Source organism: Trichechus manatus, unplaced genomic scaffold (genome assembly GCF_000243295.1).
Source record: "Trichechus manatus latirostris isolate Lorelei unplaced genomic scaffold, TriManLat1.0 scaffold00036, whole genome shotgun sequence".
NCBI lineage: Eukaryota > Metazoa > Chordata > Mammalia > Sirenia > Trichechidae > Trichechus > Trichechus manatus.
The window spans coordinates 2,601,523-2,618,312 of NW_004443972.1; the positions used below are offsets into that span (position 1 = coordinate 2,601,523).

The 16,790-nt window shown below is 38.8% G+C and overlaps 1 protein-coding gene across 1 annotated transcript in view; it reads left to right on the forward strand.

Annotated features, from left to right (window-relative positions):
• Positions 1-161: 161 nt before the first annotated feature.
• Positions 162-16,790, forward strand: part of ACVR2A (activin A receptor type 2A) — a 96,257-nt gene continuing 79,628 nt past the window's right edge. Inside the window, exon 1 of the mRNA XM_023730370.1 lies at positions 162-542. Within this exon, the coding sequence (XP_023586138.1) occupies positions 488-542 (55 nt within the window). The 5' untranslated portion in view covers positions 162-487. The remainder of the gene's footprint in view (positions 543-16,790) is intronic.

A 16,790-nucleotide genomic window follows, 5' to 3' on the forward strand; every position in this document is an offset into this window, starting at 1 on the left:
GCCTAGGCCGCCACCGCCGCGGGCTCAGCCGCCAGGGGTCCGCGGACTTTGGGTGTCCGGGTTGAAGGTCGGTCCGGACGTCGGACCTAGCTCGGTTCCCGGACTGTCCGGGCGGCAGCGGGCGCCGCCGCCACCGCCTCCTCGTCGCCTCAACCTGGCGTTTTGTTCCGAGCGACCCGAGAGGCGAGCGGAGCTGACAGTGATTTTGACAGTGATTTAAACCCGCTTTTGTTGTTGTTGGCTTTTCGTTGTTTGGTTTTGAGTGTTGTGCGTGTGTGTGGCGGTTTTCCCCGTGGTGCATTTTTTTTTTTTTATTGTGCCTTTTTTTTTTCTTTCCTTTTTTAACCCCTTGAACGTTTTTTGCTCGGGGCTTCCGAATATGTTTTATGACGGTTGATTTTACACCAGGAGGTTTGTCTCCGTGGAAGACCCGGGGAATTGGATATCTAAAGAGAACTTCCTACGGATTCCCTGGCGCCTGGGGAAAATGGGAGCTGCTGCAAAGTTGGCGTTTGCCGTCTTTCTTATCTCTTGTTCTTCAGGTAGGTGCAGCGAGCGCGGCGCGGCGGGGCTGCTGCTGCTGCCGCCGCTGCTGCCACTGCTGGCGGCGGCGGTTGTTGTTGGGTCGTTGAGCTTCAGTGGAGCCTAGGGAGGTTCTTCCCCCTCCCCGAGTCGCTCTACTGCCACCCCCCAGGTCTGATTGTGATCTGGAAACCTCCATGAATTTTTCTCGTTTTGAGGAAGGTTGGCGAACTGATACGAGTGACTGCTGTGTTGTTGTGGAAGTGAGAAAGTCATGGTTTGTGGCCATAACACTGGATGACAGCGCTGGTTGGGTTGCAATTAACCCGCAAATACCACAAGTGACAGTTTATGCAAAGGTTGAGACCCGAAAGACGTATTCAAAAATGTTTAGTGTGGGATCCTCCAAAAAGAAGGTTTTTGTTTTTTGTTTTTTTTTTTTGTCTTTTAATTAGCGCTTTACTGCTGACTGTTACGACACAGATCAGGTCAGTTGCTGAATTTTGACTGTGAGAAACTGTGTGTCATAATAGCAATTTCATCTGGGTCTCCTCTCACGTTTTCTTCAACTTCAGTGTCCAGCAGTGTTAAAAATAGTTGTAGTTATTGGAGTATTAACTATAACCCGGTGCAGAAGAGGTATGCCACTTGTGTGTTGGTAATTTGCTGGTTTTCAACCACCATTTGTGAGCTGTTTTCGGGCATAGATTTTGCTTACCTATTTATTTTAAACCCTTTGTGCTGTTTTCGGGTTAGAACTGCTCATATGAAATTGTTCTTACTGTTAAATACCTGTAATCATAAAATAAGTTTTGGCCCAAAGTTGGAGGAATAATCTGGCCATTTTATATTTGAAATTTCAATTTTGTGAGAACGTTCTATGGTTGCAACCAGTGGTTGGAAAAACTGTCTAGTCTTTTATACTTGAAATTCTGTAAATGAATACAGCATCTAGCCTAAAGGTGTGCAGATGTACATAACAGGAGAGTTAGTTGGAGAGATGGAACAATTTTAAAGTCGCGGTGGATCTGTTTATCATAAAATTCAATACTCAGTCACTAGATTGTAAGATAGAATTATAGGGGGAGCAAAACCGAATTAACAGGTTTCACGGCCACATCTTTATCTTGTTTGCCACAGAGAAATTAGAGGGTGGTAGTCTTTTCTTTGTGTACCTCTGTGGTGTGTGTGTTTGTGTCTGTATGTGTGTCTGTCCTGTTCAATCTTTTCCCTCCCCCCCTTTTTAATAGAGTCTTTTGTAATGTATAGAATTTTGCTGAATGGTACATTTCCTTGTGGTTAATAAATGGATAAAGTCTAGTCTTATGTCTGTAGTGGTATTGATCAGTTCCGGGTGGGCTGAATGTGTTGTGAGATGGCGATCATTGCCAGAGATTAACCAAAAGAATCATGTCTGTTTAAATGGAAGAAGGAACATGCTTAAAGCAAGCTGACAGTTCTTTTTGTGCACGGTTTGGGGAGGAAGATAAACAATGGTGTGTCTGAAATGAATGAAGGCCTTGATAGCATTAAACCTTTTGCTTTTGTGACATGACTTAACCATGTAGTTTTTATTTTTCCTGTAGTACTCTTTTTCCTCTGCCCCTGTATGTTCTGGTTGGTGAACTCTTGTTCAAATCCCTTTTCTGATCCCCTGCCCTTGAGGAGGAGGGGCATCATGGCCACTGGAAGGAATTGTGGATATTATTCCCTCCCAAACTCACCTCAGTCGTATTAATTGGTGAATGAGGCTATTCTTGAGCAGTCTCAAGGTATTCCTTCTGAAAAAGCTGGCTATTGCTTCAGATATTACAGCTGCCTATGTATGGTTTGGGGGTAAGAAGAATTGAGCATCAGTTTCTTGAAGGATTATTTTCACTGGGCCAGGAGGTTAATAACCAAAATTTTGAAATAAAGTAGTTTTGGTGCTATAGAACACATAGATATCCCACTTATGTGAAACTAATATTAAACACTGTTGCATAGTTTTTTAAAATGAACATTCCTCGTTGAACTAAACTGTGTGGTTCTATTGAAGATAACTGAAATAATCATAAAGACCTTATTCCATTTTTATACGTGAACATTTTTAGTACTTGAAATGTTTGATTTTTTTATAGGGCTTTTGTTGTGAAGCAAATGCACAGTAAAAAGGGTTTATTGCGTTTCTCCTCCTAATTGATTTTTCTATGTAATGTATAATCTAGCATGTTGGAAACATGTCGATGGCTATTTTTATGAGAACTGAAAAATTTCTCAAGTCGTCCGGTTGTTGTTTCTGGATTTTTTTTTAATGGGAACAGTAGTGAAGAGCAGTTTCATTCCAAGTATTTAGGATGAATGTTTACTGTTTCTTTTAGTATTTTGTGGACTTCTGTTTTACAGTTTCCCTTCCATGGTATGTATTCTGTAGATCACTTATGCAGACTATACTTGTATGTTATAAACAACAACAACAACAACAAAAAACCCAAAACTGAACTTGTTGCCTTCAAGTCAGTTCCAACTCATAGCGACCCTATAGGACAGAGTAGAACTGCCCCATAGGGTTTCCAAGGCTGTAATCTTTAGGGAGGCAGACTGTCACATCTTTCTTCCATGGAGCAGCTAGTGAGTTCAAACCGTCGACCTTCCAGTTAGCAGCCAGGCAGTTAACCACTGCGCCACTGGTCTTCTTTTCTTGGCATGCTTCAGATTTCCCCTATTTTAAGTTTTTTCATTCCTGTTTCCATCCTCAGATTCTGTTTCAAAATACAAATCTGCTTCTTAGTTTTTGTGTTTTTATAAGCACTGTAGTTAATTTGTATCTTTCTCCAGTTTGTTAAAATGTGAGGAGGAGATTATCTATTTGCTCTTGTATTTAGTTTATCATACCTAGAGTGATGCAGCTATTGTGGTATTTAAGTTACATTGAAGTAAATTGAGAATTCCTTTGGATTCTGTGGCAGCTGGAATAATCTGTTCGAATGGAAATATAGTAATTATGTGCGTTTTCTTCAGTTCATCTAGGCAGTACTGTGTGTGTGTTTGTGTCTGTGAGTGTATGTGTGATTGGAGGGAGAGTTGACAGTACAAAGACTTTTCTGGGATTCTTCTAAACTTTGGCTAACAAGTAGTAGATATTAAAACGCTGAATCTCTTAAATGTGATCTGTGATCAAATTCTAATATAATGTATTGAAACATCCAGACCAGAAGAAAAACAAAATAAAGAAAACATTCCTCCACTCCATTTTGAATATTTTCTATTTATGATATAAGCATAATTCTCAACCAGGGTTGATGATTGTCCCCCAGAGGACATTTGAAGGCTTTTTTTGTTGCTGTAATTGGGAGGCGGGTGCTGCTGGCATCTAGTGGGTAGAGGGGAGGGGTGCTGCTAATCATCCTGCAATGCACAGGACAGCCCCTCACAACAAAGAATTGTCTGGCTTAAAATGTCCATAATGTTGAGTTTGAGAAATCCTGTTCTAACTCTTAATTTTGAACAGGATTAGTATGTTAGTAAAAGGGTTCTAACCCCCCTGCCTCAAAGACAGTTTTCTAAATTTTGCAAATACATGGTATGATGATCTCCAGGTGGCTTGTATTAAAAGTTTTCATCATCTTTTAAAATTAGAACATGATTAAATTAGAGAAACAGATTATAGGTATATACATTATTTAATTCTATTATACTTTACTGAAAATAATTTGCTGACGGTTATAAACTCTCTCCTATCACTTGTTAAGATAGAGTCCTCGTGAAGACTGTGTTATGGTGGATAATGAAAGATTGGTCAGGATATCAAGCTTAATTATATTTGCTGTTGAGCCATTAGTCTTTTTGTTATAATAATCACATTTAAGGATATTTCTTTTTATCCTTATTGAAATAGCTGGTGGCGGTGGTAGTTTTGTAAATCTGTGTGTCCAAAACATGGTACCTGAAAGTATTATATGTCTCACATGGAAAAAAATATGTTCACTGTTGCATGTTCCTTGAATAATTTCAGTGTGTAAATTCATTTTTAAAAGGATATTTCTTTTGTCTAGCTCACTTTCATTTCAAGAAACTTTTAAAGTAACTTCTTAATTCTATAATTTTCCTTCGTTAGTTGAGTTTTGGTTACATTAGACTAATTTAGACTATACAAAGTAGCATTCTATGATCTATTGCAGGCCCTTGCCCTTTTTAAGGTTAAATCTTGGTCATAATTACTAAGTGCTTACCTTGTTTTGAACTCCGGTTTTATGGGAGTTAATTCAGCCAGCCAGAATAAACTTAAAAAAAAAAAAAAAAGCTTCCATGCAGAAGAAACTTCTGAAGTCAGGTATGCAAATAAGCCTCGTATTGTCTCTGTAATGCATCTCCCCGCACAGATCTCTGGTACTACTAACATTCTCACGGTTGGGCCCACCAAACTCAGTGTTGATGAAAAGTGAAGCATAACTAAGCCAAATGAGACTTTAGTCATCTCTAAATTCTCTTTAGATTCTAAGAGTTTATTTTGTTGCTTTTTACTTTTGTAAGTATCTATTTCTCATCTTTGGTGTCTCATAAATCTGATTTAAATTTGTCTTTTCATGCTCTGTTATGTTGCCACTTGCCAAGTGTCCCACAGGTAGTAATTATGTAAGGTTGGCAACATTTGATATTGGGGTCATTGGTACTTCTTTCTTCTTCACTGTATGTTCTGTAAGTTACCATTTCTTCCATTCCTTTTCACTGGAGTTTCCTTTCCACTCTCCTCTCCTCCTTATCTACTCCCTTTCTCCCCTCTGCCCCTTCTGTGCTTCTCTCTACTGTAGGCTGTGGAAACCATCCATTGCCTAACCTCCTCAAAGGTAGCCTCAAGAAGGATCACCCTGGTTTGAATGAAAATGAATTGAATTTAGAATACTTGAGAATTAACCAGATAGTCCTTTCCACTGTTCTTTTATTTGTTAGTTACTGGAATACCACACGCACACTTGGGAGTAGTGTTACTTTCTTGGAATCAAATGGTTTGTACTTTAGATTGCTCTTATTTCCTTTTTAATATTCAGGTTTTCTTTAACTCTTTGCTGCTTTCAAAAAAGTATATCTCTTATTCATTCATCTGTTCTGTTTAAGCCAAATTTGACTAGACCAGAGAGTATATTTATTGCCACTGCTGGGACCACATTATCCTTCCTCTGTGGTAGATTTAATTCTGTTAGGTTATAACAGTCATGTCTAGACAGAACATTGATTTCAAATTGACTATTGAACATGAAAGTTCCAGGAATAGTGTATAGAGGAAGGAGAAGGAGAAATCAAGAAGGTAAGAAAACTACTGTAGATAGCAGTTGACATCCCTTCATTCTCCAGTGAGATTTCTATTATTTTCATATACCCAGTGCATCTACTGGTCAGATTTTGTATAATTAAGGAACCTAAAGGGAGTGTGGTGTTGTCTGTGAGGTTGGATTTTTTGAGCTTTTAGAATGGTGGGTTTAAGGGAAAAAATTAGGAGATTTTATGGATACTGAGCAAGTGTGTGATTGTAGTGGTCAGTAGACTTGGGTTCGGGGTGACAGCTCTGCCACTGTCTAGCTCACCTATCATTTCTCTCAATTGAATTATTGTACCTTTCTAGCTAAGACTAGCTGGTTGCCTGTCACTGTTTCCTCTTTTCAGTACATTCACATAGCTGCCAGGGTGACATCATTAAAAAATAAATCTGAATTTGTCACTCCAGCTTAAAAATCTTTCACTAACTGTGAGTCACCTTTAGCATAAAATCTAAAGTCTTAGAATGGCATACAAAGTCCATCATCATTTGGCTCCTGCCTGTTTTCTCTAACCTGTTAGTGGAATGGCTAAGAGTATAGGTGCTGGAGTTAGACTTCTTGGGTGTAAATCCTGGCTTCACAACTTAACCACGGGCAAGTCACTTAACCTTTGTGCACCTCAGTTTTCTCGTCTGTAAAATGGGGATTTTAGTAGTGCTACTTCAGAGGGTGGTTTAGATATTAGATGACACATAAGTGCTAGGCATTCTGCTGCTGCTGCTCCTCCCCAGCATGAGTTTTTATATTCCAGCCAAACGAACTCTACTTGCAGTTTCCTGAATGTGCCATCCCTCTATTGTATATGGTGCCTTTGTTCATGTTATTTCTTTTTCCTTTACCTGGCTAACTTCTTGTTCACTTGTTTAGGGACATTTTCCCTGTCACTCAGCCCAGATTGAGTTAGGTGCGCTCTGTTCTTCTAACACCTTCTAAATGACCTTGATCTCAGTAGTTATTGCAAGTGTTTATTTGCTTATTTCCACTCTTAGACTGTGAACTCTTCAAAGACATCTATTTATCCTCAGACCCATTCTTATAGAACCTGCACATGATAGGTGCTCAGTAAATGTTTATTGAATGAATGTAATGAAATCATTTCACTTCTCTGGGCCTGAGTTTTCCCCTTATCTGTTAAAGCAATGAATTTAGATTAGATGTTCTCTGAACTTTTTTCCTACCTTAAAAGCATTTTAATTTTATAATTTTAAAGTTAGAGTTCAATAGTGACATTTTATTAAGAAAAAATAATTTTGCTTTTTTTTTTGTATCCTTAAATTCTGTTTGTTTTTAAAATACTGTGTCTCTGATCCTTAAATTAAACTCCTAGCATAATTTGAGGAAACCCTGGTGGCGTTGTGGTTAAGTGCTACGGCTGCTAACCAAAAGGTCAGCAGTTTGAATCCACTAGGCGCTCCTTGGAAACTCTTTGGGGCTGTTCCACTCTGTCCTACAGGGTCGCTGTGAGTTGGAATCGACTCAGTGGCAATGGATTAATGGGTTAGCAGGTTAGCATAATTTGAATCATATACCTTTAGAAGGGATCTTGGAGATCGTCAAGTTCAGTGGCTTTCAAACTTTTTGACCAAACCCAGTAAGAAACATACATTGCATAGTGACCAAGTTCCCGTGTGTGCGCGCGCGCGCATCAAAAACAGAAGTTCCATAAACTATTTACTCTGTGTAGGATACTTTTAAATATTTTTATATTCTATTTCATTTCTAAAATGTTGATTGTTAATTGAATCAGTGACCAACTAATGGGTTGTAAAATCCTTAAAATCACTGACCACCCATTACACTGAGGAGAAAAGGAAACTGCATAAGTAAATATATGCAGGAAACTACATAAGTTAATATATACAATGGAAAATATGTGTACTGAAAAAAATGCACTGAAAAATGTGGTCATTATTTTATACAATAGAGACTGTATGGCTGGGTACAAAATAAAGGGAAAAATGGCCTTAGAGGAGAACATGGGCCTGCCCTGGCTGAGCTCTTCTCTCTTCTGGACTAGCTGGATGAGTTAAGCACATGCAGAGGTCCTGGTGTTAATTTGTTAATTTTGGAAAGTTTAGATTTTTTTCATTTAGGAAAGGCCTGCTGGAAGAGATAGACCTTAATACTAGGGAAAAATGTCTTGGCAGGAGTTTAAGAAGAATATTCATCTTAGTATGAAGGAAAAGGCACAGCATAGGATTAGGAACACAGATGGAATTGGAACGTAAACTTGACCTCAGATAGAAGGTAAGTTGGGATCGTGGAATTTTTACTAAATCTGAGGAAGAGATTTGTTGATAAAGAGATGTTCATAATTGCTTAAAGTAGTATAACAGTTTCAGTTGAGGTTAAATCTAGATGAAGAATAATTAAAATTGAGAGGAGGTAGGAGTGGATGATATAGATCCTAATTAAAAAAAACTCGTTGCCATCAGTGTAGGCATTCCAACTCTTAAATCCTAATCGTGGTGGTTAAGATTGTATGTCAAGTTGGCTAGGCCATAATTCTCAGTGTTTTGGCAGTTGTATAATGTTGTGATCACTTCCCTGTTGAAATCTGATATGTGATCACCCCCATGATGGAATCTGCTGAGTGGTACCAGTGGGGGCAGGGCCTGTGGTGGCTAACCACCCCCTCTGCCTTCCTCTCTCTGCCCTCCTCTGGCTACTTCCTTCCTGCTCGCCTTGCCAAGGTTTTTGGCTTATTCCAGATCCAGCTGCTGCCTCTTGTCATCTCACCTCTGGTTCTTGGGACTTGAGCTAGCAGCTTACCTTTCGATCTTGGGATTCATCGATCTTCACAGCCTGCGAGCAAGAATCCTGCTCCCCTACCTGCTGATCTTGGGTTTGCCAGCCCCTGCAGCTGTGTGAATCAGGAGAAACCTTGAGGTCTTGCCTGCCAGTCTTGGAATTCGTCAACCTTCACAGCCTAGAGCAGGAGCCCTGCTCCTCGACCTGCTGATCTTGGGTTCGCCAGCTTCTGCGGCTGTGTAAATTCGGAGAGGCCTCTACCCTGATCCATGGACTTGGATGTTCTAGCCTCTACAATCACGTAAGCTGTTTCCTTGATATAAATCTCTCTCTATATATATTTATATGCTTTACTGGTTTTGCTTCTCTAGAGAACTCGGCCTAAGACATTTGGTACCAGAAATGGGGTGCTGCTTTAACAGATACCTCAAACGTGGAAGCAGTTTTGAAACTGTGAATGGATAGAGGAACGGCAGCGGCAGAGAACCGGCAGCAGCAGAACTAGAAGACCAGCACCGGACATCACTGGAGCCGACCCACAGAGCGAGAGAGCTGAGTGCCTGTGTGTAGGAGGCCTCCTGGTGGAGTGGGGTGGCTCTGGGCACTTACCAGTGGAGCTAGGCTTGCTTGACCGACAGAGCAAGAAAGCAATGCCAGGAGCAGAGCGTATCCTTTGGACACGGGGCCCCTGCACGGAGAAGCTCCCAGTCTGGAGGAAGATTGATGAGACGGTCAACAGAGAGAGAAAGCCTTCCCCTGGAGTTGATGTCCTGAATTTGGACTTTTAGCCTGCTCTACTGTGAAGAAATAAATTTCTCTTTGTTAAAGCCATCCTCTTGTGGTATTTCTGTTATAGCAGCGCTAGATGACTAAGACACTGATAGACATCCCATATATGGATGCATTGAATACAAGACAGAAAAGCAACTTGAAGATTAAGATAGGATGTCAGCACTACTCAGTAAAATTGGTAAAGAAAGAATGAGTCGAGGGGGGGAAGAAAAGGAACCAGTTTAACAACTAAAGAAATTCTATAGACAGATGTGGATTTAGATAATAAGCATGAAAGAAAATATAAGCATAGATTTGGAAAGATCAGAGTTAGTACATAAAAAACACGAGAGTATGTATATTCTCTTACGGGAGCAGACGTTATGTAATGGATATGTTTGCATTGTGATGTCTGGTTGAATTCTAAGCATTAGTGGCTCAATGTATTGTTTGTGTTTAAATAATGCTCACATTCCAGTAATTCCTATAATTATTCATACTGGCCATCCGGATTATATTCTTTGAAATCTAGGTGAGGCATTTTCCTCACAGTAAATTATACTGTTCTGTGGAAATAGACTTGGAAACTTATCTGAACTTTGTATGCGTTATTCATGTATATCCTAAATCCGAAACCTTTTCAGTAACCATTCTTTTGGACTAGATAAAAGCAGTTATTTCTTTGGTTGGCTATATTCTTCTTAGTGGCTTTAAGTTACATTGGGAATCAACTTTATTCCCTAATGTTGCTGAGGAAAAAAAAGTAAAGCAAGAAGATAATTATTAGAAGAACTGCCTATATATGTGGAAAGGGGTTTCCTTTTAAAATATTTTAAAGACTAATCAAGTCTTTGCATCTTATAATAAAAATAAGCTTACGCATTAATCAAGCTTTAAGGGAGGATTTTTCATACTTTTCCTAGTTTTACAATTTATATTTTATAGAAATAAGACCATTGTTAGGAAAAATCTATGTTCCTTACATCTTTATGCCTGTATGTGATAAATCATGCCTGTTCCAAGGCATTATTTCAGGAGGAACGGGCATGGGCAAGTTATGAGATCTTGGCAAGTTTCTAAAACTCTGAGATTCTTTTTTTTCCCCCCATTTGTAAACCAAGATACTGTGAGCATTAAATGAAATAATATGCTTCGTAATGTAGTATCTGATCTATAGTAGATATTACAAATTAGTTTTTAACCTGTCTGTAAGCTTCATTTTAAAATACGTAGTGTGTAAGACATTTTAAAATATAGATTTAGTTGGGATATTTTTTAATTTGCAGAGAAATTACTTATCTGTTAATATGAAATAATAGTCTGACTAAATGATTCATCGAAAGAAAATGTCAATATAGAGTGCCAAACAGGTGCCAGGAAGTACCTAGAATATTCATAAATTATGGTTCTTTTGGAAAGAGTTTCTGAAGGTCTCATTGCTCTAGCATTCATTAAAAAGAAACAATCTTTTTCCATCTATTTGTTGGAATTTAAAATATTTTTCTTAAACAACTTCACTTAAACCTTGTGCTTTAAAATATTTTATGTAAAAGTAAAGTCTTGAAAGAGTCACATGTCTGTTTTTAGATACCAGTGGCTTAAGCTTTGAGTTCAGTATTTCAAGTGTGGTATAATATTTTAGACTAAAACTTGGGTCTTATGTTCAAATTCCTATTTTTCCACTGACTCTCTCTTGACCTTTGGAAACCACTAAGGCCTTACTTTACTGATCTCTAACTTAAAGAGGATGAAACAGGTATTCATTCATTCAACAAGTAAATATTGAACTACATACCAGGCACTATGCTTAGTGCTTGGGATGCCGCAGTAAGCAAGACAGACATGATTATAACCTTACGGTGCTTGTAGTCAAAGTAAGTTGTCAAATGAATAAAATGATTACAAATTGTCGTGTGCTCTGATGGAAACAGACAAGGTCTTGACAGAGAAAGTAACTATTTCCCTCATTTCACATATCACAATGTCTAATTATTTAGTTATCTACCTATTGTCTGTTCTTCCTACTGCTAGAGTGGAAGCTCTATGAGGAAGGGTGTCTAACTTGTGCATCACAACACCCCCAGAGTGTCTTACAGTTTGTACATAGTAGAAACTCAGTAAATATTTGACAGGCTGCTAGTTGCCTGAAGAAATGAATGCAAGGATGAGACTGGAGAGATAGGGGAAAATCAGAGAGGGCTTTGCAGACATGGGAAGGGTGGTGGGAAGCAAAGAGTTTTAAGGCAGAGCTACATCTAGGTTATGTGTTAAGGTCACTCTGGAAGCTGTCTGGAAAAGATTGTAGGAGCATAGGAGTGAAGAGGTGAGACCAGGTAGGAGGCTGTTGCATCAGTCAGAGCTCTCTTAGACTCTCCAGCATCCCTTTCCAACTTTAGACAGTCTGTATTCTAATGCTTGCCTGCACTTACTGGTCTTTCTCTGGGATTTTCTTAGTCACCCTGTTTTTTCCCCCCTACTTATTATTACTTTAAAAACAACAGCATCAGGTTGGCTTCTTGTGCACATGGGAGCTTTGAAGCAACCATCTCAAAACTCAAAGAAGCAGACCAGAGACTATGAATGTTTGTGGCAGATTCCTGTCTCTGAAACTTTGGCTCTACTCTTTTTCAAAATGCCTGTTTTTTCATAATATCACCTCTTTATTGTCTCAAATATGTAATGTACTATTATCGGTGTGCTTGAAGATTCAGAAGTAGAAACTCAGGGTATTTTGTATCTTAATTCTTAAGAATTTGATGTCTTTAGGTTATCAAGGTCTTACAATAAAGGTTGAAATAATGGATAAACAGTTAATACTATGTTGTTAGTTAATACAAATGCTGTTTGTTTTACTCAGGGCTATGGCGTCTAACTCTAGTTAGTCAGCTTGAATATTTTTATTCTGGAAAGATTGCAGTCCTCTTTTTGGGGGTGTGGTCGGGGCAGGGAAGTGGTGCTTGATGGGAGGAGGTGGGTGGGGGGGTGTCAGTTTTTTATTATGACAGAGGTTCAGCAGCAGTGTCTTTAACTAGAAAAAACCTGAATTATTACAGAAAGGAAAACCAGAAGAGATGTTAAACTTTACTGAATTAAAAAAGTATAGTGATGGCTGCCTGTTTTCATTTGGTTTCTATTCATTTGGTTTCTTTCATTTTGGAATCAGGTAAAGCTATATCTATTTTTGGTAAGCCACCTTCTATAAAGAAGTATAATTTCACCTTGTAAATAATCATAGGCCATTTCATTTATTATTACCCCAAGTAAAGTAGTTCTAGAAAAAAGCTTGTTGCTAGGCTTTGTGTTACTTGGTAGTGGAGTTTCAGACTGTAGGATTAGTGAATAGAATTTGCTAATTATTTTTATTTAAGCAGGAACTTGAAATTAACTTGTATAAATGCATTTTAAAATTATGTGGAGAGGTATGAAGAGTCAAAGTATAAAAGAGAATGATGATAAATAATGAGTGAGGCCAGTTGCAAGATACTAACTTATACAAGATTGGGCATGGTAATAGCAGAGCATTCAGAAGTAGAGTGGAACACCCTTATAAATGACCAGGAAAAATGACTGAATAGCCACTGACCATCCCTCTATTCTCTGTAAATATTAGATAGCAGTTCTTACCAGATACTCTTTTTTATTCTCTTCCTTAGTTCTTCAGACATAAATCTGGTTTGAGTGTTGAATTAGGAAATTAACTGCTAATAATGTTGTTTGTGAAAATATAGATGGCAATTGCTTATTAGGTGAGAGGACCAGAAATAATAGAAGCAATTAAATTAGGAGGCTTTGACTGCTGAGAGGGCTAACAAACTGTCAGGTAGTATTTCTCCAGTAACTGCCTCTATCAGAATGATTCTTAGGAAGAGGAAACTGTTCAAGCTGATCCTCACTTATGAAGGATGGAGTAAACGGGAAAGGTTAAAGTCAGACAGAGAAGAGTGTAGTTATACTCTTTTTCCTTTTGAGTCAAGGGGGAGTTTGATGGTTTATGTACAGATTTTATCTTTTCACCACTGTAGCCCAAGCATGTCTGCACACCAAGAATTGTAGTTTGTAGTTCCTAGTTAGTCTCTTGTGTGCTGTGAAGTTGATTCTGATTTATGGAGGGCCTGTAGGACAGAGTAGAATTGCCACATAGGGTTCTCTAGGCTGTAATCTTTACAGGAGCAGACATCCAGGTCTTCTCCTGCGGAGCAGCTGGTGGGTTCAAACTGCCGACCTTTTGGTTGGCAGCTGAGCACTATAACCATTGCACCTTCTAGTTGGTCTGGCAACACATATTTAGCAGCCCCAGTTGAAGCAGTGTTTTTATAATTAATACCTAGGCTTGTATCCATGATAGGGAGAGAAATCAGCTCACTAAACTAACAGCTCCATTGTATCACCAGAGAGAGAAGAGTAGATGAGCCTAGTCCGTTACTGATTATAGAGTTTTCTACTATTGGAACAACAGGTGATTTGCCAGTAAAGGCTAGCTAATAGAACTGAAAGCTAATCACATTGGTACAAATTTAGCTGTTTATTGGCAAGTATGGTTTTCTCAAAAGTGACAAACAGCAGTAAGTGCTTCCTTCATCTACAACTTCAAGGAAAGCAATTATATTATTCTTGGGTTAGTATAGTAGAAAGAGCACACATTCTGCAGGGAGAAAACTTGGGTGTTGGGCCTTTCTCTACTATGGTGTGATATACCATGTGACCTTGGGAAATTGCATAACCTTAGTTTCTTCCTCTGTAAAGTGGTGTTTATAATTCTTGCCTCACTATTTCTCCCACTCTCCACAGCACTATCAGATTTTCCTTCTTCCCTAACCTCTCTTCTTCTACCTACTGAGCTTTGCATCCTGGGAAGTAGCCAGCCCTGAACTTCTAGAGGCTCCAGTAGAGTGGTATGGTGACAAGACTTAAAAGAACTTTATGTCTATGATTAGGGAGGAGGGATGGGAAGAGAAGGGTGGGGTTGGGGTGGGGGTGAGGAGAGAGAGAAAAGAGTGCAAAGTAGTTTCTTTTCAAACTGCAGGTTGCCACACATTGGAGGGTCATGAAATCAGTTTAGGAGGTAACTACTAGCAAAACAGAAAGAAAGAGTATCAGAATGAATCACACATAGGAAAGTATTGTTTTTGTGAAACCTTAGTTATGTGTGTGATTATATGTATGTGTGTACTAGGTCACAATGAAAAATGTATTTTATACTGTGGTTTGTGGTCAGAAAAGTTTGAAAGACCGTTTGTGCTCTAAGAGCTTGGGATACTGATCCTGGGAATTTTTCCCCCTCTTAGCGTATATAAAAGCTAAATGAAAAATATAAAGGAAGCTTCTTGATTGCTTGCTAAAATGTGTGTCTGGTATTGTGCTACCCTATGAGGTAGTTACCTGTTTTACAGATGTGTAAATAAGGTCATACAGCTAATAAGCTTCACAACTGAGATTTGAACAGAGGCTCACCTTATTAGAATATGTGCTTCATCTATTACACCATGTTGTTTTCCCCATAGAGAAAGAAGCTGTGTACAACTTCTGCTGAGTTTTCATGGGAAGAAAGTCCCATTTGGTGGCAGCTCACCTGATTTTTTGAAACAAGGCTTTGGCTTTGCCAGGGCCATTGGAAAGGAATGAAGAAAATGGTTAGGAACTTGATGAAGAATGACACTGTCTAAGAGAGGAGGCACCTTTGTCATTTTGCCTTTATATTTTCTCCTTCCCGCTCTGTACTACTGCTAGCACTGTTCCTTCATGCACCACTATGGGCTCTTCACTAATACTAGAAATAGCAAAGGGTTGAGGATAAAGTTTAGTGAGGAAGAGTAATAAAATTGTGTCTTTCGCTGTAAGGGAAATGAGGAGGGAAACCCTAGTAACAGGGCCACCTGGCCACCCAGATGGGTTGGCTCTTCCCAGGTGGCAGTTTATAGGTGGGTATAGGTAAAACCCTGTCCAGGCACCAGGAGCCCTGGTGGCGCAGTGGTAAAGTGCTATGACTGCTGATCAAGAGATTGGCAGTTTGAATCCACCAGCCACTCCCTGGAAACCCTATAGGGCAGTTCTCTGTCCTATACTGTCGTTATGAGTCGAAATTGACTCGACAGCAACAGATTTTTTTTTTTAATAGATGAAACAAAAAGGAGCCTTGGTGGCGCAGTGGTTAAGCACTCTGCTGCTAACCGAAGGGTTGGTGGTTCGAATCCACCAGTGCTCCTTACAAGAAAAGACCCGGTGATCTGCTCCTGTAAAGATTACAGCTTAGGAAACCCTATGGGGCAGTTCTGCTCTGTCATATAGGGTCACTATGAGTCAGAATTGACTTGATGGCATACAGCAACAACATAGGTAAAACAGGGCCTGCTTTTAATTGTGTTACAAGCAGAGAAGTCTTGCCTTTGGAGACTAGTAGCTTTGATATGCTAATTGAAAATAGTTCTTTTTTATTTAAGGGAAAGCCTCTCTTAAGCAACACTTGGCTAGTCCAGATTCAGTTACCTAATTTAAGTATTTAAAAATAATAATACATGTCTTTAAAACATCTCTACTTCTTTTATATATTGAGTTAACAAGTATGATAAAAACTAATTTATGCTGATTCTGATCTCTAACTTGATTTGGAATTATCTTGAGAAGGAAAAGATTGATGGGAATGCTGTTGTTCTTAACTAGAAAAGTAACAAAACCATAGCTGACAGGTACCTGGTTAATTGAATGGAAAAATGACAGACCCTTATAAAATGTGTTCATCTTTCCCAAGCTGAGTTGGGATTCTTGCTTCTACAGTGAGGATTACAATTCGTATGGAATTAGTTTCAGTTAGTAATATATGAAGAATTAGATGCTATCTTTCAGCCCCATTGCTTCCTCCTGTGATATCGCTTGGTATCCTGTATTATAATTGCTTGTTAATGTGTCTACCAGCTGACCTTAAATTCTTTGAGATTAATTCAGTGTAGTATTGTTAGTGTTCAGTGTAGGTTACAAGCATTTGAAGCCTGGTCTTGTATCTTGACTTCCTAATTTTCTGGCTCTGTAATCTTGGGTAAGTTACTTAACCTCTCTATGCCACAGTTTTTTCATCTGAAAAATGGAGATAATACTGGTACTTATTTTATAGAGTTGTTATAAAGTGAGTTAATATATGTAAGTGATGCTTGGGATGTAATAAGCACTAAACTCAATGAATATTAGTTGCTGATGCTGCTTGTTGTTATTGCTAGCACAATGTGTAGCTCTAAATTATTTATTGACTATGACGAGTTAACAGTGTAATGAATCTAAAACTGAGAGCATTCCAGTATGTTTAGTGAGAAACTGTACTTTTGCAGATGGCCGTCCTGTTGTGTTCAGGAAGCAAATAGTGTTTGCTTGTTTTATAGTATTCATATTATTTATTTATTTTTTGAACTCTAGTTTAATTCTAGAACATTGGTTAGTGTTCAGGGAAGAGTACTAATGTTTTCA